Below are 22,593 nucleotides of genomic sequence, written 5' to 3'. Positions count from 1 at the left end.
ATGTAAAGTTTACTGAACACTGAAGCCTCCTTGATAAAAGTCTGAGTTGGAACCAAGTGACCTCTCTCACCTTTGTCTTCTACTGAAACAGTTTTAAGGCTCTAGAACAGCGGTGGGTAACCTTTTCGACCTCACAGACCACCAGCGGCCATGGCCGCCAGTTGGTGACCACTGCTCTAGAATGTTCTCGGATTAAAAACAACTTGTCAGTTTTCTTGCATTATATTATTGGTTCACTTATTGTGTGCAATCTGGCACTTCAGAGGAGCAGCGAACAACAGACCTGTACCGGCACAGCGTTCCGGTCTGTAAGCGGCATGAGGGCTAATTACATTTGGATTTAGAGCCATCAGCCACATCAGTGCTTTTGTTGTAGAGCAAATAAATGTAGTAAATAGATATTGAGAGACATATCATTTTAGTGTTTTAGCAAAATGTAAGGATTAGCAGTGAATGAGTGTGTGGGAGGCTGTCGAGAACTGAGCAGCAAGTGCTGCGTACAGCTGTCCAGGCATGGATCCCACAGCCAAAGAGAGCACTCGGCGGCCACCAGCAACTCCCGTTTTACCTGTTTAAAGAGAACTGTTTCCTTTATTCTAGTCTGCTGTTTACTGGCTTACTTAATATGTCCGCCAGTTTCAGTATTTTGAAATAAAGTTATAAAAACACCACGAACTCAGCAGAATGCTGCTGACCCTCCCTAGTGCTGTGTTTTCTTTAGTTCAGAGTAAGATAGAAGCGTAAGACCACACTCACATATATTATCTTCATACTAGGAGCCCATTTGCAGCAAGATTCCTGCAAGCGGCCACCATGGACATGCACGCTGCTGCTGTGCCCACCCTGCCCTGCCCTCTGGCAGCCACCTTGCTTTCAGCTTTTCCTCCTTCTTCCTTCTAAGCTGTCTTCAGTCTTCACTCCTCCCTCCCTCAGCGTATGCAAACTAATTGTCATCTTTGTTGGGTTAATTTGCATATTTTCTCTGATTGGCTGTGAGCATAGCAAAGGCATGGTCAATTAGCATTTTCTCCTTTATTAGTGTAGATATCTATACTAATAAAAAGGTAACATGCTGATTAGACTGAATAGACCGGATGTCTTCCGGATGTCCGGAACGCCTTCAGGACAATGCTGTGGTGGCTGCGAGGGCCGAGCGAGGGCTGGGGCCGTGGCGCCCTGCAGTGGCAGCAGCAGCAGTGGGTGAGGGGGGCGGTGCCTTCCCGATAGGCCCAGTCCTGGGTCCTGGTCCCAGGAGCAGGGAGCCCGGCTTCTGGTTGAGCCACATTCCCTGCTCCCCACCCCCGCTCAGCCAGAAGTGGGGCTCATGGCTGGCGAGCACGACAGAGGTGGCATGAGCTTCTCCTGCCTCCACGGCAGGCGGCAGTGAGGAGCAAGGGGTCCTAGACTGCAAGCGGGATGTCTGGATTCCAGCCTAGGCCCAATGCCTCCCACTGTGAGAGGGCACAGGCCTGGCTGAGCCCCCCAACCCCTAACCCCATACATGATTTCATGCACTGGGCCTCTAGTGTGTGTATGTATACACACACACACACACACACACACACACACACACACACACGTACATATATATATATTGAATATTTTAGTAGATCAGTTTGGGGGGGGACTAAACATTTCTAACATTAACACTCATATTTTTGAAGGAATCAGAAATACATTATATTTTAAGGAAATACAATATGGTATGCTATTCCTTTCATAGATTAACTCAGTTCCTAATTCTCAGTTACCTGAAAATCTTAGAAGTACACGAAATGACTGATGTTAATATTTAATGACCTATATAGTTTTTTTGAGAGAAATAAAACAATCTTTATTCAATAAGATTTTATATAGTATAAAAAAATATACAAATCAACCAATGAACTCCTATGTATATATGCATAGCCCAGGGACACAGACCTATGTATGTTTTAAATTATCTGGCCAACTCTGAACTCCAAAGTGCTAAGTCTAAGCGAAAGAACATATTCTTCTCTAGGGAAGCGCTAGGAAGAAGAGGTAACCTTGCTTGTAACATCCCCGTGCAGGTCACAGCATTTCAGGGGGTGCGGGCAGGTGTATGTGTGTGTGTGGGGGAGGTGCGGGGTGGGCTGGGGAGCGGGCAGGAGTGTGTGTGTGTGGGGGGTGAGGTGCGGGGTGGGCTGGGGAGCGGGCAGGAGTGTGTGTGTGTGTGTGGTGGGGGGGAGGTGCTGGGTGGGCTGGGGAGCGGGCAGGAGTGTGTGTGTGTGGGGGGGGAGGTGCGGGGTGGGCTGGGGAGCAGGCAGGAGTGTGTGTGTGTGTGGGGGGGGTCCCAGTGCCGGGCACAGGTTAATTCGAAGCATTCACCAGGACATTGTTGATAAGCGGGTAGCATTCAAGTGTCCCAAACTCGAATCCTCATAGAAAATTATTTTTCAAAGGGAAACAGTGGCACAATTTTCTATGTTAAGACAAGACTTTCCTTCCGGCTCCGTTGGCGCAGGCGGTGGCCACCTCTGCGGAAGCCAGCGTTCCCAGGTGCTCCCTCCCTTTGCTTCTAATTTCAGCAAAACCCGAGTAAATGTGTGAAGATGAGGGAAGTGTTCCCAGCCAAGTCCATTTTTCATAAATGCACACAGACATCCATGACACAACCCAGAAAAAATCACCACACAGAGAACGTGGACTTAGATTTTTAATTTTTTTTAAAGATTAACTCTCTCTCTATATATATTAATAAAAAGTGCAAAGAACATGTTTAAATTATATTCTGAAATAAAATATATATTTCCATCAACTGCTGGGGACAAGCGGCAGGGCCAAGCCCCTCCGCCGACCACGCCCCCCGAGGACAGGGCTCCTGCCTTAACCTGGGCCTGGGGTTTGTATGTGCAATCCAACATGGAGCAGGGAAAGCACACACACAATGCCCGCGGAGGCGGCTGGGCAGCACGCCTGGCACCACGCCCGGGGGTACAGACCACAACCCAGACAACACGTGACCGCAACCCGCCAACCCCGCTGACACGTGCCACCCAGCTGACACGGGACCACAGCCCCGCTGGAATGTTGGGCTAGAACAGAACTTCCATTTTGTTATGTAAACAAAATCTTTAAACACAGCATAGTAACATTAGGCCTGTTACACACAGCTCCCGTTTTGGGTTGATTTTCATCAAAAGGTTCAAAAGAAACAAAGAGGTTATACAATGCCTGCTGCTTTCTTATGTGTTTATGGCAATAGGTTACAGAAACAATAGAAACTTCTAAAAAGACACAGAACTCAGAACTTATTTTCTTTAAAACACTCTGGGATATTTCAAATAAAAAAAAAATATTTCTATGTGGTTTCAGCAGCTACATGCTCACATCAAAAGAATCCCTTGGTTTTGGTTTAGATTTCTTTTATTACTCACTTTCCTTTTCCCAAACTGAAAAGAATGTCTATTTTAGAAAAGATAGGTGGCAGCCAAGCGGTAATACTGGCTGTGATGGCATTCTGCTCACAGATATGCTCTCACTGAACCTGGAGGAAGTCAGTATCAAAACACTGAGAAAACAGCAATCAACCACGCATCACTGTGGACTCAAAGGTCCATGGTGCCTTCCCTCCTTGGCCTGTTATAAAAATAATTCTGGTTACAAGTGTCTACGCAGCACCAATTTTATTTCAGAAGAAGCATCTTTACTCAGCCACCCAAACAAGCCTACAAGTACACATGCTCAAATCGCTTTTCTCACTTCTGTAACTCTAAAAGACCAGTAATTTTATTAATTTTGTCTCAATCAAAAATTATTCAGCAAGTTTTAAACCATCAATTACAATGCCCTATAATACCCACGCCCACAGAGAGCAGTCCCCTGCCACGCGCATGCGTGATAGAAGTGCACCTGCCGTCGCTGGCAGGCTCTAACAGTACAAAAGCATCTCATAGAACTCTGTAATATATAAAATATCTTATTGTGACCATCCTGCTTATGATTAAAGCATAACCTACATGCTCCCTCTGCCTTCTGTGGGGGACAGTCGGGGGCCACACAACCTCAAAAAATAAGGGTGCATCTATCTCCTTGGCTGACAAAGCAAAGGCTCAGCTATCCTATTCCTCCCAAACGTGCCTGCACTCACGCACACATACACAAAGCCTCCATAGTTTTAACCTCATGACACAAGGGCCACACTGCCCACTTCAAAAAATAAGCCAGAAAATTGCGATGGCAAAATAATGACTCTCATCTCTGTGAAGCGTGGCCCCTGAGCCCCCTCTGCCTGGGAGGGACCGAGCCCGGAGAAGAGAGGCCTCGTCACCTCACTCCCTGTGGTTCCCACCTTCACAATTTCAGTGAATGTGGACTGGACTCAGGAGGCCTGGGTCAAGGGCTTTACAAACACTGAACCTGAAGTGCGTAAGAGAATAAATACCTGCTTTTATGGCAAAGAAAAGCTTAAAAAGTAACAGTAATAAACACAACACCACATACATGAAGAATTTACAAGCCACCTAAGAAACTTCCTAAGAAACTCACAGGAGTGGTGGAATGAATGAAAAGGTCAAACACCATCCTAACATTCTCTGAGAAGTCCTGCGTGCGCACGCCTCCTGCCCGCCTACGCTAAATCTCTGCACACAGGGTGGACCAAGAAAAACACATTTTAAAGGAAGAGCCTGTACTGACAGAGGAATGGAACAAACCAAGACTTCAGAGCAGGGAAGGAACCAGATTTCAAAGAAAAGTGCTTTGAATATTCTTCTGCAAAAAATCTGACTTGGAGGCAATTCTGAATTTGGACACTTGTATTTACTCACAAATCAGAGTGGTGCTGCAGGGGCAGCTAAGTGAACTGTGACACAGGAGGATCCTTCCATACGGCATCACCAAGTCCCAGGAGAGACCTGGAACCAGAGCTCCTCCGATTCTAGTCCCCTCTCTCACCACTGAGTGCAGGAGCTGGCCCTTCCCACAAGGACCCTGACTGCTCCAGCCCCACGTAGGGAGGCACTGCCCATGCTGCCCTCATCCTCATGGGTCTGATGCAGCAGGCAGCCCGGTGCACACAGGAAGACGGGGTTTCCCAGTCATCCTTTCGGGAGGGAGGGCACACGGGCTGGAGATGGGGTCAATTCTGCCGGCAGGGCTAAAGAAATCCCGGTAAAAAATACCTCAAACAGCCCCCACCCATTCCAGGGATGGGGGGTGAGGCGTGGGGAGGGGAGTTTACACCTCCACCCCTAAACAAAGCAAAGCAAACCCAAAGCAAACCCACCTGCTCCCTCCTAAAGATAACCCGGAAACAGTGCCCTGCGGAAGTCCTGGGTGTGTGCAGTCGGTCTAGAGGTCACTTGGTTTTGGATTCCACATAGATCTTGTCTCCATCCCTGATGCCGAAGGAGTGCAGGGCCCGGGAGCTGTACTTCATCTCCTCGGGGCCGAAGGGCGCCTCGTGGTCAAAGTGGTAGAGCAGCATGCTGCTCGGGGGCAGCTGCACGAGGCTTTTTAACTGTTTCTTCAGTTCTGCCACTGTCTGGTCCAGACGAATGCTCATTTCTTCCACCTGATCATTAAAGTGGACTTGTACTTTCGCACTGCTCTGGGGTCTTAGATCCACTTCTGCCAAAGGCTCCAACTTCCCGTATTTTGTGATCAGTTCGTGATACCTGGAAGGATAAATAGGCAGTGTGAGCTGACGCCATTAGTAACTGGAGTCCAAGCTATTTCCCAACTCCGGGTAAACCACACAGCTGTCCCCCACATTTCCTAGCACCCAGTCCCATGCTCTGTCCCAGTACCGATGGCCACAGTGGGATCTGTTACCGGAAACGCGGCCCTTTGAGACTCATAGGGAACCACGTCCTGTGGACACCTCCTCTGAAGATGGTCCGTGCCTGCTGTCCCTTCCTGCTAAGAGGAGGCTCAGCAAGGAGAACTGAGCCTGAGAGGACACGGCGCAGAAGTCGCTTTCGCGGCCCAGCACAGAGGAGGCCACTCTGCGCACTGCTCCTTGGTAACACACGGGAAGGGGTGGGTGGGCCGGCTGCTCCTGAACCCGGAAAAGTCATGTCTTACAAACACCCAGGGCATGCTAGCCTGTTTGAATGGTCCAGCCTGGTCTCATGGGCTACAATACAAGGAATCTGTGGAGGAGTCTAGAATAAATTCTTGTAAAAAAGTGGTAAATGGGGGATACAAGTTCCTCGATCCAGGCAGTAATAAAGAGCAAACAATATCAACAGGAAAGTGAATATAGAGGTGTCTGGGGCCCCACGTGAAAATATTGTTTCCATTATCAGCCTTGGAGGACCTGATTTTACTGAGGAAGCTGAGCAGTTCCCTAAAACCCAGAGAGGGGACATGCTAGATCCGATATTAGCTTTATTACACCATAAGGTTAACTCATGACCAGAACACAGTGGTCACAAGATTACTCTCCACCTCTCCCCCTCTACTTTTGGTTTTAGCTTAGTTAAATCAGTGCTAACTGAAGGCTGGCAGGAACATAGGACACAGTGAGATTCTGTGGTCAGAGTTGGAGGCGAGCAATGCCACCATAGGAGACACCACAGGAGACAAAGGGCAAGGCCAAGGGCACCGGCCTTAGAGTGGGAGACGTCCTTACCACTAGCTGTGTGGCTCTCTACGATCAGCTGTGTGACGGGTACTCGCTCAATCCTTTAGGATTTCAGATTCCTCATTAGTAAAATTGGGATAATAAATCTGCCCTTCCTACAGACAGTCTTAAAATTATCTAAAACTAGAGGCCTAGCACATGACTAAATCCTGCACCTGTCGGGTCCCCTAGGCCTGGCCTGCCACCAGGGCCGTGTCCGAGACGCCTCACACACCCCGAGCGAGAGCCGCTGCTCCTGTGGTCCTGACGCTGTTACGGCATCTCGACCACAGGCCTTACGATATAGGTAACAGGTGAGTGACACTTTGTAAATTAACTTTGTAACAAATTAAAAAAATGAACGTTACACTCCTACTGTTATGGAATTTACATTATTAAAACACACACACACACACACACACACACACGCCTTAAAATATATATATAATTGAAGTATATTTAGATAGAACTTCTTGGAAAAGGTAGGGTTATAATGAAGCAAATTACAGAATCTTCTCCTCCCAGGACATGAGCTTTAAACAGTGCTTTTGAAAAGGGTAAAGAAATCACCAGCAGCAGTTAACGGAAGAAGAGATGTCAACCAAAGGTTGTCATCTCCAATTCAATGCCAACAGGAGTTCCCGCATGTGATGGCAAAGGGGAAGATTTACTCAGTGAAAGCAGCTCAGCTGTGAAAAGCTCGGAGGTGGAACAGTGCTGCCGAAGCCCTCGTTTAAAGCATGGCAGAGATAGCTCAGCATGAACTGCTCAAAGTGGCTCAGTGCTATGGCTCCAGTCAGGGGAAGGCAGTCATGTAGAAACTGAACGTGTACTCCATTGAGACAAAGGTGAAGCTGGCTTATGGAGAGAAGAGTGTCTGCACCGAGTCCCTGATTGATCCATTTGTATGCAAATGAGGACTCCAAATAGCACTGCCCTGATTGGTCAGAATGGAATGCTCTGATTGGTCAGTGAGGAGCAAATGCTATATAGCTGCACAGCTCCAATTAGACAAGGAAAGTCTCAGTCCTATTGGTCGAATTTCAATCCTAGGAGCTCTCTTATAAAGGTCAACTGAGACAGCAGGAGCCCAGTGCAGAGGCGTGGCTGCCCGGTCCATGGCTTTCTCCTGAAATGCAGAGTGCACCAGACCTCTGTAAATAATGGCTGCTAGACTCAGGAAAAACTCCTATTTGGCAGATATATTCTTTCTTGGGTCAACAGAAGGAATAACCTTATTGCCATAATCTTTTAAAAGGAAAGAAAGATCTGCATTAGTGGTAAGCTGTGGATTCATAAACTGGAAGAGCTTTCTCATTTTTCTGTTCCAACCTCTTCCTTGAAATACCTTCTGAATTGCAAAGATGGGAACTGAAAACTATATTTCCCACACTCCTTTGCAGGTGAGCTTTAGCTTATATCAAGCACATTCAATACCTCGAGGGTGAGAAATAATGAATTTAGTAGGTACAATTTGGGTAGAGGCTTCCTAATTACCAGATTGTAGTTCAAGCAGTGTGTTTCTGGCCATAGCTTGTTGATCTCCAGATCCCAGCTAAGGTGGTGTGACCCAGCACCAGGACATCACTTCCTGAATCTCGCCTTACAGGGTTCCTTGGTCAGCTGGTTCTGTGGTAGCAATCTAGAGACAGACCAGTTCTAGGGAGAAAGACCTTCCAAAGATGTTGTCAGCACCTTATCTTCTGTATTAAATTCCTTTCTTCTTAAAATACTGCTGTGAGGTGATGTAGGGGAATGGTAGTATGCAAGGTTCCCTTGGTCTCTCCCTTTGAATTTTCAAAAATTTTAACAGCTCTAATTCAACAAAGGAATCCCTGCTCAAAGCACGAGTCAGCTGAGAGATCCACACACTGAAACAGCTAAAGGTGGGTAGGGTAAGTTGGAACAAACGGGGGAGGTGAGGAGAGAGAAGAAATCCAGTTATGGCTGGCACTCCACTCAGCTGGGAGGAGCAAAGAGATTCCATGGGCACTCCTGCAGCAATGAGTAGTATGAGCTGTAGCTGAGCCCGAGAACTAGGCAAGGACACTGCATGGGGGTACGACTGTGGCTGTTGGGTGATCAGCATTCCCATCAGAGAAACAAAGCCGCAGAGCCCTGGCCTTCTGTAGCCTCCCTTTGCCCTTGGTGTCAGGCTGCAAAGTACACTATCTGCAAACCCAAGAACAGATACTACAGAATCACTTTACCCTTGAGAAAAGGGTGCACAGTCCCGGGGCTGGGTGCAGGGTGCAGGGGGCACCCCGTGAAGGTCTAAGGTCATCATTACCAGGAGGACAAAACAACGAAGAAGCTGGCCAGTTCCCCAAGCCCAGCCCACTGCCACATATATGGCTACACAGATGGGAGCCTATCTCTGGCTGTGGAAGACAGCAATGGGATTTCACAGAGCTAAGAAAACCTGTGCTATTTAGTGCCACCTACTGGAAAAGAATAGAAAGACTTCTTCATATTAATCTGTTAGAGAAGTGCCACTTACACACTGATGTCGAGACAGAGAAAGAATCAATCAAATGCCATGAATAAACCAAGAGATCAAGGCAACTTAGAAAGAAACGGAAAAATCTCCAGAAAGCAAAATTAAAGACATGGAAATATGTTATATAAATGACAAAGAATTCAAGGTTGCACTTCTGAAAATACTCAGTGAGATGTAAGAAAATAATACAGGCAATTTAGTGAGCTCAGAAAACAAATCAACAGAGAGACAAAATGGCGGCTGAACAAATGGACCTGTTCTGAACCTAGTCCCAGAGCAGATAGAAGGAGCGCCTGAGAGTTGCTCGGGGAATGTTAGTTGGCAAGCTAAGGGGTAGCAGAACTCTAAGAGAAGGTAAGAGTCTGCTGGACAGGATTTATGACCAAGCAGCCCACAATGCAGCTGAGACCTCTCCCGGAGCTACAGGCTCAGAGGGAAAACTACTCCATCTTACAAAGAAAAGAGGATCTTATCTGAGATCTGAAAAACCCACAACAGTGGAGACCACCGAACAGCTGAGACGCCCCAATTGGCGCAAACATGTGGATTCAAGGGAGTTCTTCAATCACCTACGGAAAGGAGAATGAGAATTACATAACGAGACATCCTGAAAAGAGAGACCATGAGGAGACAAAGAAATAGCCCGCACATGAAAGAAAAACAAGCATCACCAGAAAAGGAAGTAAACAAATTAAAGGCAAGCAATCTACCAGAGCAAGAATTCCGAGTAATGATCATAAAATGGCTAAAAAGAATGGAAGACAAATTTGACAATATGAGTAATTAATTACCAGGAGGAAATGAAGATGAACCAAGAAGAAATGAAAAAAGACATCGCTACTATGATAAACTCAATAGAAAGCATCAAGAGTAGACTAGAAGAAGCAGAGGAACGCATCAGTGAGCTAGAAGACAAGATGGAAAAAAATACCCAATTAGAGCAGCTTCTAGGAAAAGAAATTAAAAAGCAGAAGGAGAGCCTACGGGAGCTTTGGGACAATACAGAACAAAACAATATTAGAATAATAGGGGTTCCAGAAGGAAAGGAAACTGAGGAAGACATGGAAAACGTATTTCAAGAAATAATGACAGCTGAAACTGGTTTGGCTTAGTGGATAGAGCGTCAGTCTGCGGACTGAAAGGTCCCGGGTTCGATTCCATTCAAGGGCATGTACCTTGGTTGTGGGCACATCCCCATTAGGGGGTATGCAAGAGGCAGCTGATCGATGACTCTCTCTCATCAATGTCTCTAACTCTCTATCTCTCTCTCTATAAAAAATCAATAAAATATATTAGTAAAATAAAAAATGACAGAAAACTTTCCTGAGATAGAGAAGAAAAAACCCACACAAATCCAAGATGCTCGCAGAGTCCCAAGCAAAATGAATCCCAAAAGACCGACTCCAAGACACATTATAATTAAATTGGCAAACTCCAATGATAAAGTAAGAATCTTAAAAGCAGCCAGAGAGAGAAAGAAAGTTACATATAAAGGAACCCCCATCAGACTAGCAACTGGTTTCTCAACAGAAACTCATCAGGCCAAAAGGGAATGGGATGAAATATACAAAGTCATGCAAAGGAAAGTCTAAATCCAAGAATACTGTACCTAGCAAGGCTATCAATCAAAATTGAAGGTGAAATCAGGAGCTTCACAGACAAAAAAAGACTAAAGGAATTTATCTCCACCAAACCAGCAATGCAAGAAATGCTAAAGGGTCTACTGTAAAAATAAAGAAATAGGAAGCAAAGGCCGAAACCGGTTTGGCTCAGTGGTAGAGCGTTGGTCTGTGGACTGAAAGGTCCTGGTTCGATTCCGGTCAAGGGCATGTACCTTGGTTGTGGGCACATCCCTGGTAGGGGGTGTGCAGGAGGCAGCTGGTCGATGTCTCTCTCTCATTGACGTTTCTAGCTCTCTATCTCTCTCCCTGCCTCTCGGTAAAAAATCAATAAAATATATTTAAAAAAAAAATAGGAAGCAAAGAAGGAACACATGGGGTATAAAATAAAAATGGCATCAAATAAGTACCTATCAATAATAACTTTGAATGTAAACGGATTAAATGCTCCAATCAAAAGGCATAGGGTAACAGATTGGATAAGAAAACAAGACCCATATATCTACTGTCTACAAGAAACCCATTTCAGAAAAAAAGACTCACACAGACTGAGGGTGAAGGGATGGAAAAAGGTTTTCCAGGCGAATGGAAATGAAAAAAAAGCTGGGGTAGCAATACTTATATCTGACAAATTAGATCTCAGAGTGAAGGACATAACAAGAGATAATGAAGGCCACTTCATAATACTAAAGGGAGCAATCCAACAAGAAGAAATAACCCTTGTAAACATATATGCACCCAATACAGGAGCATCCAAATACATAAAAAAGCTGCTGGAGGACATTAACCTGTTAACCAGGGAGTTCCCTTTTCAATTATGCAACCTGTAACGGGCGTGTACTCTTTCACTAGGATGTGTCAGTACGTCACGCCCAGAGGAAGTAATTTCATATTATTATTTTTTATTTATACTTAATTAAAATAAATGAAATATATATTTTTTCATTTATTTATTTATAAAGCTCAAAGGAAAATACAAAATTACAAACAAATAGAAAAGAATACCAACAAAAAAATGGAAATATCGAATTAAAAAATTATAAATTTTACAAACAACTATAAAGACTATAAAAAATATATACCGTCCCTCTCAGGGCGCAACATATATTTCAAGGACGTATTCATATATCCTACCCGTTCCCGATATTGTTTACGTTTGACGTATTTATAGGTCCCTCTCGGTTAAAAATTAAGGAAGAGATTAATAGCAATACAATCATAGTAGGAGATTTTAATACCCCACTGTCACCTTTGGACAAATCATCTAAACAAAAAATCAGCAAAAAAAATCAATCTTAAATGACACACTAGACCAGATGGAATTAATCGACATCTTCAGAACATTTCACCCCAAAGCCACAGAATATACATTCTTCTCAAGTGCACATGGGTCATTTTCAAAGATAGACCACATGTTGGGACATAGGCAAAGTCTCTTCAAATTCAAGAAGATAGAAATCATATCAAGCATCTTCTCAGATCAAAGTGGCATAAAATTGGAAATCAATTACAATAAAAATAATCCAAAGAAATCAAACACATGGAGACTAAATAGCATGCTATTGAACAAGGACTGGGATACCAGAGAAATCAAGGAAGAAATTTTAAACATCATGGCAACAAATGACAATGAAAACACAACAATCCAAAATCTATGGGACACAGCAAAAGCAGTTTTGAGAGGGAAGTACATATCTCTACAAGCCTATTACAAAAATCAAAAAAAAAAATGGTAACAAATTATCTAACTCTACAACTCAAAGAGTTAGAAAAAGAGCAACAAGAAAAGCCCAGTGTAAGCATAAGAAAGGAAATAACAAAACTCAGAGTGGAGATAAATGACATAGAGACCAAAGAAATAATACATAAGAAAACAAATCAACAAACAAAATGAGTACTTTACAAAAGAGATTGAAAAAAGAACCAAACAAATTCTGAAGATGACAAACTCAATAAAAGATATCAAGAATAAACTAGCAATCACAGGAAATAAAGTGGACCAGAGGGAGGAAATATTAGTGATATCAAAGACAGAAATCTAGAAATGATGCAGAGTGAATAGAGATGTGAGCATGGAAAAAAGAGAGAGAGAGAGAGAGAGAGAGAGAGAGAGAGAGAGAGAGAGAGGGAGAGAAAGAAAGAAATGACTCTAAGAGAACTATGTGACTCCATCAGAGAGAGCAATATAAAAATAGGCATACCAGAAAAAGAAGAGAGGAAGAAAGGAAGGAATGAAGAGCTTATTCAAACAAATAGTTGGTAAGAACTTCCCAAACCTATGGAAAGAGCTAGATCCTAGAATCCAAAAAGCAAACAGAATACCTAATTACCTCAACCCAGAGGCCTTCTTCAAGGCACAGTGTATTAAAACTGTCAAAAATTAAAAGAATTTTCAAAGTAGCCAAGGAAAAAAAGAAAATAACCCATAAAGGGAAACCTATTAGAATATCACTAGACTTCTCAGCAGAAACTCTACAAGCCAGAGGAGAGTGAAACCAAATGATCAAAATACTGAAAGAGAGAACAATTTATCCAGCAGAATTTATATCACTATAGGCCTATCTCAAGAAACAAGAGCAAGCCCAAGTAAACAACTGAATATTACATCTGAAAGAACCAGAACAACAAAAGCACCTCAAAGTCAGAGAAAGGAAATAATAACAATTAGAATAGAAATGAATGAAACAGGAAGTAAAAAGGTTATGCAAAATTTTAATACAATAAAGAGCCAGTTCTTTGTAATATTAATAAAATTGACATACCCGGCTAAATTCACTAAAGAAAAAAGAGAAAAGACTCATATAAACAAAATTAGAAATGAAAGAAAAGTTACCACAGACATCCCAGATATACAAAGGATCATACTAGAATACTATGAAAAATTATGTATATGCCACCAAATTCAATAATGTAGAAGAAATAGATAAGTTCCTAGAAATATGTAACCTGAGATTGAATCATAAAGAACTGGCAATTTATAAAGACCATATATGACAAACCCTCAGCTAACATCATACACAATGGTGAAAACATGTTTTTCCTCTAAAATCAGGAAAAAGACAAGGATTTCCCACTCTCTCCACTCTTTTATTTTTAAAAATTTTACACACACACACACGTGTGTGTGTGTGTGTGTGTGTGTGTGTGTGTGTGTGTGTGTGTATATATATATATATATATATATATATATATATATATATATATGTGTGTGTGTGTATATATATATATATATATATAAATGCCTCCTGCACCCCTTTTCCCCACTGGAATTGAGCCCATAACCCGGCTATATGCCCTGACTGGGAATCAAACTGTGACCTCCAGGTTCATAGGTCAAATGTTCAACCACTGAGCCACACTGACAGCCTCACCACTCTTATTTAACATAGTTCTGGAGTCCAAGCCATAACAATCAAGCAAGAGAAAGAAAGAAAGGGCATCTAAATTGGAAAAGAAGAAATAAGTATTACCTTTTGCAGATGATATGATTCTGTATATTAGGGGTGTCGAACTCAATCAGAGAAGGGGCCAAAATCTAAAATCCAGCCTAAATCGTGGGCCGAATGGTTTACTGAACAGTCATAAACTGTCATTGTGATGGAAACGCAGCGGAGTGCAGTGATGACAGCGCGGTGCGGGCCACATTGCAAGGCCTGGCGGGATGGATTTGGCCCGCGGGCCTTGTGTTTGACACATGTGCTGTATATAGAAAACCCTGAAGACTCCACAAAAAAACTATTAGAAACAATGAACATATTCAGTAAAGTGGCAGTGTACAAAATAAATGTACAAAAATCCATGACTTTCCTATATATTAACAATGAAATTTCAGGGGGAGGGGGAAGAATAAAAATTCACTTAGCAATTGTACCCAAAGAATAAAATACCTAGCAATAAACTTAAAGGGTGTGAATGAACCATATATTAAAAACTACAAAGAGGTAGAAAATTAAAGAGGTAGAAAAAGACACAATGAAATGGAAAGATATTTCATGTTCAGAATCAACACAATTAAAATGTCCATATTATCCAAAACAATATATGGATTTGATGCAATCCTCTCAAAATCCCAATGTCATTTTTAAAAGTAGAACAAAAAGCCATCAGATCTGTATGGAACTACAAAAGCCCCGAATAGCCATCTTAACCATTTTTAAGTGTATTGTTTATCTACCATGTAATGCAGCAATCCTACTTCTGGGATCAAAAGAAACGAAAGGCTGGGTCTTGAAGAGATATCTGCATACCCATGTCCATAACAACACTACTGCAGAGATGGAAGCAACCCAAATGTCTATTAATGGGTAAAAGGATAAACAAAATGTGGCATGTATACACAATGCAATGTATTCAACCTTAAAAAGAAGGAAATCTGTCATACGCTACAAGAAGAAGAACCTGGAGGAAATTAAGTATACTAGATCAGACACAGAAAGATGAGGACTGCATGAGCCCACTATGTACAGGGTCAAATTCAGAGGCATGCAGTAGGATGACGATAGCTGCAGTGGTTTCAGTTTTATCTGAGGAAGATTTACAGTACAACAATGTGAATGTACTTAACGCTTCTGAACAATACACTTAAAAATGATTAAGATGGTAAATTTTGTTATGTATATCTTATAATTTAAAAAAGTGATTCAGCCGAAACCGGTTTGGCTCACTGGATAGAGCGTTGGTCTGCGGACTGAAGGGTCCCGGGTTTGATTCCAGTCAAGGGCACATACCCAGGTGTGAGCTCGATCCCTAAGGGGTGTGTGTGTGTGTGTGTAAGAGGCAGCTGATAGATGATTCTCTCTCATAGATGTTTCTAGCTCTCTATCCCTCTCTCTTCCTCTCTGTGAAAAATCAATAAAATATAATTAAAGAAAATAAAACAAAAAATAAAAAAGTGGCCGAAACCGGTTTGGCTTAATGGATAGAGCGTCGGCTTGGGGACTGAAGGGAACCGGGTTCGATTCCAGTCAAGGGCATGTACCTTGGTTGTGGGCATATCCCCAATAGGGGGTGTACAAGAGGCAGCTGATCGATGACTCTCTCTCATCGATGTTTCTAACTCTCTATCTCTCTCCCTTCCTCTCTGTATAAAATCAATAAAATATATTTAAAAAAAAAATTCAGTACAGTTTAAAAAAAAAAGTGATTCAGTTGGTAAACTTAATGTGCATTTTACTATACTTAAATTTTTTAAACATTTAAATAATAAAAAAAGAGATTTAACACCAATTTTATACAATCTCGTCTAGAAAACAGAAGAGGGGGGAACACTTACCAATTCATTTTATGAAGCCAGTATTATCCTGATACCAAAAGCACAGAAAACTGCTTAAAAAATACTATATACCAATATCTCCCTAGAGCTTAAACACAAAAACCCTAAACAAAATATTATCAAACTAAATTCAACAACATATGAAAAGAAATATACTGTACATCATGACTGAGTAGAAATTATTCCACATATGCAAGACTGATTTAACATTTGAAAATCAATCAATATGGCATCCCTGCCAACAGTTAATGAAGAAAAATCATATTATAGTAATTGATACAAAAAATAATTAGAAAAAACTGATATCCATTTATGATAAAAAAAAAATTCTCAGTATATCAGAAACAGAGAAAACTACTTCAACTTGATGAAGAGCACCTACAGAAGAAACCTATAGCTCACATTAAACCTAGTGGTAAAAAACTGAATGCTTTTCCCTAAGAGTAGGAGCAAAACAAGGATGCTAATCTTGCCACTTCTAAGTATTAGAAGTTCTAGCCACCATAAAAAAGGCACAAAAATGAAATAAAGTCATATTCACTGAGTGACCAGATTATAATGATCTCTGAATCCATAATAATCTGGCCACTCAGTGCATATCTCACCTAATAATAGACAAACATGTAAATTTACTGTACCTCTGCTACAACACCAGCCAATCAGAGTGAGTATACAAATTAGAAGGCCAAAGATGGCGGCTGCCCAGCTGCTGCAGGCGTGGAGTGGCCAGGTGGGGCAGGACACCTGCTATGAGAGGGAGGGTGGTGGGGGACGAAGGGATCTACAGGAGTGGAGTGCCACAGCGAAGACAAGACTACAGACTCTGGAATCTGCAGAGAAGATGAAGACAGCAGACTCCAGCCTGAGGGAAGGCCTGAGTCCCCGGTGCTGGAGGAAAACTGGTGCTGGAAGCCAAGGGAAGGAAGGCCTATTGCACGAATCTCTTCGTGCAACGGGCCTACAGTACTATATAATGAAAGGCTAATATGCAAATTATTAGCCTTTGGGCCAGGAGTTCAATCAGCAGGCAGGCCGGCCAACCACCCATATTCCCTCCCCCTGGCCAGGCTGGCTGGACCCCACCCATGCATGAATTTATGCACCGGGCCTCTAATCTACACTAATAAAAGAGAAACACACAAATTGACAGTACCTTCACTACACAAAAAACTACGCCCACCAGCCAATAAGGAGTATGCAAATTAACCCAACCAAGATGGCTGTGGCCATGGAGCGAGCATGAGGCTTGGGTTTCCCAGCAATGGTGGAAGCCAAGCTTCCTGTCTCCCCTGGCCTGCCCTAGCCTCTACTCAAGGTTACAAAGTTTAAATTATAGCATATAAATAAATCCCAGATACCAGGGCCTCCACTTGGGTTGCCAGGGAGCGTGGCTGGCAAACCACCACAGGCTGCTCACCCAGGCCGCCCCACATCCCAAGGGAACCCCCACCCTGATCCGGGACACCCTTCAGGGCAAATCAGCTGGCCCCCACCCGTGCACCAGGCCTCTATCCTACAAATAGAGGCCATGCACTAGGCCTCTATCCTATCTAATAAAAGAGTAATATGCAGATTGACTGTCACTCCAACACATAAGATGGCTGCCCCCATGTGGACACAAGATGGCCAACACAAGATGGCCAGCAGGGGAGGCAGTTGGAGGGATCAGGCCTGCAAGAAAGGGCAATTGGGGGGCAATCAAGCCTGCAGGGAAGGGCAGTTAAGGGTGACCAGGCGGGCAGAGGAGAGAAGTTGGGGGCAACAGGGCCTGCAGGGAAGAGCAGTTGGAGGTGACAAGGCCTGCAGGGGAGAGCAGTTAGGAGTGACCAGGCCTGCAGGAGAGGGCAGCTAGGGGCAATCAGGCTGGCAGGGGAGCAGTTAGGCTTCAATCAGGCTGGCAGGGGAGTGGTTACAGGGTGATTAGGCTGGTAGGCAGAAGTGGTTAGGGGCAATCAGGAAGGAAGGCAGGCAAACAGTTGGGAGCCAGTAGTCCTGGATTGTGAGAGGGCAATCAGACATCCTGAGGGGTCCCAGATTGGAGAGGGTGCAGGCTGGGCTGAGGGACAACCCTCCTCTCCTGCATGCATTTCGTACACCTAGCCTCTAGTAGCTTTAATAAAATTCCTATCAAAATCCCAGCAAGATTTTTTATAGACGGAGTCAAGTTTAGTCTAAAATTTATATAGAAAGGTAAAGGCCCTAGAATAGCTAAAAATACTTTTGAAGAATAAAGTGGAAGAATCACTCTACACGATGCTCAAGCTTATCAAACAGCCACAGGTCTCAAGGCGGTGTGGTAGTGGTGGAGCAGCAGACACACAGGCCAGTGGAATAGAACAGAAACCCAGAAATATACCTTCACAAACATGCTCTACTAACTTTTTAAAAAGCTGTCAAAGCAATGCAATGGGACAGACAGCTTTTTCAACCAACAGTTTTAGAACAATTGGCTCTTCATAGGCCAAAACATAAATCTTAGCCTCAACTTCTCCTCTTAAAAAAAAACTAACTCAAAATTAATTATGAACTTAAATGTATAATGTAAAACTACAAAACTTTTAGGAAGAAAACAAGAAAATCTTCATGACCTTTGGCTAGACAAAGAGTTCCTACCACTAAAAGTATAATTAATAAAAGAAAAAATTGATAAATTGAGCACTCATCAAAATTAAAAATGTTTGTGCTATCAAAGTTCATGCAAAAAAACATGAAAAGACAAGTTAATACAAATAGAAGATATTTACAAATCACATATCCATCAAAGAGCTCTCAGCCTCAACAGTAAAGAAACAAAACCACCCATTAAAAACACATGAAGAGATACTTCCCTGAAGAGGCTTTACAGAAAGCAAATGAGCACATGATCTGTTTAGCCATCTGGGAAATGAAAATTAGTCATGAGATAGCATTACCCGTCTATCAGAATGGCTAAAATATAAAAATAGTGGCAAGAATACAGAAAACTCGATCACTTATTTATCATTGATGGAATGTAAAACAGCAAGTAGTCTCTTACAAAACTAGACATGCAATTGTCATACTACTCAGCAACTGCACTCTTGAGAACCTATCCCAGAGGAATGAACACCTAGTTCACACAAGAACCTGTATAAACATATTCATAGATTCCCTTATTTTAACAATCAGAAACTGGAATCAATTCCGATGTCCTTTAACAGTGAGTGGTTAAACGGTGCTACATACATGAACCATGGAATACTACTCAGCAGTAAAAAGGCACAAACTAGTGATGCATGCAACAATTAGGATGAATCTCCAAGAAATTATGCTAAGTGGGGGGGGGGGGAGAGAATTCCAAAAGGCTATGTACTGTATAATTCCATTTATACTGTGTAACACTTATGACATGGCAAAATTTTAGAAATAAAAACTCATGGCTACTGGGGGATAGGGATAGGAGTGGAGGACCTGGCAGGGAGTTGGATGTGGTTATAAAAGGGCTGGAGTATCATTCTGTGCACTGAAAGGTGGCAGGTTCGATCCCAGGTCAGCACACATACCTAGGTTTTGAGTTCAATCTCTAATAGGATGATATACAGGAAGCAACAAATTAATGTATCTCTCACACATCAATCTCTTTCTCTCTCTCTCTCTCTCTCTCTCTCTCTCTCTCTCTCTCAAATCACTTATAAAAAAGGGGGCAACTTGAGAGATTTTGAAGTGCTAGAACTATTCAGTATCTTGACAATGGTGGTAGTTACATTAATCTATACATGCAATAAAATATATAGAACCAAATACACACCCACCAATGTGTACAAGTGAAATGGAAGAAATCTGAACAAGATCACAGAATTATATTGACATAAAGTGGTTGTGACACACTATAATTTTGCAAATTTTTACTAGAGGGAAAATGGGTAACAGGTAGATGGGATCTAGCTGTATAATTCCTTACAACTCAATGTGAACAATCTATTATCTCGATAAAAATTTCAATTTAAAAAAATCATATTCTATGATTCCACTTATATGATATTCTGGGAAAGTCAAAACTATAGGGGCAGAAAACAGATCAGTGGTTGCCAGAGCATGGGAGGAGTCAGAGGAAGAGTTTAGGAGTACATAATATTTTGTAGATGATAGAACTTGTACATTCTGATTGTGCTGGTGCTTACATACTGCAGTGTTTGACAAAACTCAGAAATGCATACAAAAAGGAAACTTATTCTGTATCAATTATACCATCATAAACCTTACTTTAAACAAAGAACACTACTAAAAATCCCTCATCCAATATAATAAAAGTGTAATATGCAGATCGGCCAACAGCCAAATAGCAGAATGGCCATCCAGAACCGTGCTGTGACAGACCAGCCACGGCGGTGCAATGCGATTGGTCAGGGGGCTGGCCATTGCCCCATGATCACCCCGCAGAGGGAGGCCAGGCCACTGGCAGGCAAGGTGATCCATCGGAGGGCTCCATGATGCTCCAAAGAGGGAGGCTGGTGGGCTGTGGCAGGTGGCCAGAGCCTCCTTCTGTGAGGGAAGCGTGGGTCCTGTGGCCAGAGGGAAGCCGGTGCTGGCAGCCAGGGAAAGGAAGGCTTACTCTTGCACCAACTTTGTGCCTCGGGCTGCTAGTTATGGAATAATATTAGAGATCTAATATTATGTGGAAAAGGCAAAGCATCATTACTGTGTGATTATTTGTGCACAAAATTTGAACAATAAATAGCAAAGGGAACTATAACAGAAAACTAGTGTCATTAGTTGCTTCAGGACCAAGTACCAGAGTGGCTGCTAAGGATAAAAGTGAGAGGACTTAGTTTTTGGTCTCTACCCTTTTTAAAAATTATAATCAGGTTCCATGTCCAAATGAGAATTAAAAAGAATAAGATAATTTAAAAACTTGAATATCTACCCCCATATCATAATAATATGGATGACTATAAAATTTTCAAATGAAAAGAACCAGCTAATTTAATAGAAAAATAAAAAATACCAACCCAATTCATTTTATGAAGCTAAATAACCTTCATAACAAACCCAGAAAAAAAACAGTCCAAAAGAAAACAACAGACCAATTTTAAGTATGAAAGTAGATGGAAACCTCCCAAAATATTATAAAATTAAATTCTTCAGAGTTGAAAAGAACAAATATTTTACAACTAAGCTGAATATTCCAGAAATGTAAATGTAATTTACATCTGAAAAAGTATGATTAAAATTCAGATTAACAGAACAAAATAACATGCTTATCGGAATATACAAAGAATATTTTATTTAAAAAATCATTTAAGTTAAAGAAACTTAGAGAAATAGAGATATTGACTACCTTAACTAGAAGGGCACCTATCAAAAACCTATAGCAAAAGTCAGATTTCGTATCAAAACATTTCACATTGGAAGTGTGGAAGTAGTCCCTTTAAGGTGAGAAACCAGATAAAGATGGCCTCTTGTACTGTTCAGTTTTAATATTATACTGGAGAACTTCCTACACCCCCCCCCCCAATAAAAAAAAAAAAAAGAAACAGAAAAGAGAGGGATAAAAATTATTTGCAGATATGACTGTCCACGTGGACCTGAAAAAAAAGTGAAGATCAACTATTCTTGCCCTGACTGGTGTGACTCAGTTGACTGGAGAATCATTTTGTACTCTGAAAAGTTGGGGTTCGATTCCTGATTAGGGCACATACCTAGCTTGTAGATTTGATCCCTAGACAGGGGTGCATATGGAAGGCAACCAATGGATGCTTTTCTCACATCGATGTTTTTCTCTCTTCCCCTCACTCCCTCCCTCCCCTTCCCTCCTCCCTCCCTCCCTCCTCTAAAAATCAACACACAAAAATAAAAGCATGCTTATTTTCTAATAACCAATTAGAAAATAGTGAATGAAAAAATTATTGCATTTAAAACAACATCAAAATGTAGAAGATGCCTAGAAATGAATTTACCAAAATGTGAAAGGCCTTTGTGAGAGAACCGGAACCCTTGCTAAAGGACAGGTAACAAGACATAACAGCGTCAAGATGTCAATTCTTCCAAATTAGTCAGCGGATTCAAGTATGAAATAAATACCCAAGTGACAGTGGGATTTTTGTGGAACTTGATAAGCCAATCCTAAAATTCATAGGGAAAATGGTCTACAATGACTGATATATTCTGGAAACAATAATTAGGTAGGGAAACCTACTCTAATTGGGAATTCAGACTTACAGTAATTTAGCGATTACTAAATCGCTAAATACACCATACACCATACACCAAAGAACAAAACAGAGCCCTGAAACAGACCATGTATGTATATATGTATACTGCAAACAAGACAATATGGCAGAGGCAGCATCACATTCATCATCAGTGGTGAATGCCCTTTATCAACATGGGGGTGGGGGCAGGCACTTGGATCTCTATTTGACACCACACATAACAGTAGATCCCAGGGAGATCAAAGACATAAATGTGCAAATACTTCAAGAAAAAAAATCAGGAGATTATCTTAAGTTATCTTTGTCAAAGAAAATACTTTTTGAATAAGATGAAATAAGAATAGACCAGAGGGTTGATACCTTTTATATTAATTTTTTAGAAATTCTTTAAAAAAATACAAAGTGAAAAGATTCAATTGAAAAGCTATAGACCGAGAGACAAA

General features: G+C 42.1%; 1 protein-coding gene across 3 annotated transcripts in view; it reads right to left on the bottom strand.

Annotated features, from left to right (window-relative positions):
* Positions 1–3,635: 3,635 nt before the first annotated feature.
* TBCEL (tubulin folding cofactor E like) overlaps positions 3,636–22,593 on the bottom strand; it is a 70,577-nt gene continuing 51,619 nt past the window's right edge. For all 3 annotated transcript variants that reach the window (XM_045572346.1, XM_036412610.2, XM_045572345.1), the window contains exon 8: positions 3,636–5,639. In XM_045572346.1, the coding sequence (XP_045428302.1) occupies positions 5,321–5,639 (319 nt within the window). In that variant the 3' untranslated portion in view covers positions 3,636–5,320. The remainder of the gene's footprint in view (positions 5,640–22,593) is intronic.

Source organism: Pipistrellus kuhlii, unplaced genomic scaffold (genome assembly GCF_014108245.1).
Source record: "Pipistrellus kuhlii isolate mPipKuh1 unplaced genomic scaffold, mPipKuh1.p scaffold_m20_p_45, whole genome shotgun sequence".
Taxonomy (NCBI): domain Eukaryota; kingdom Metazoa; phylum Chordata; class Mammalia; order Chiroptera; family Vespertilionidae; genus Pipistrellus; species Pipistrellus kuhlii.
Note: the sequence above shows the minus strand (reverse complement) of the source record. Positions and strands in the feature narration are given on the sequence as shown.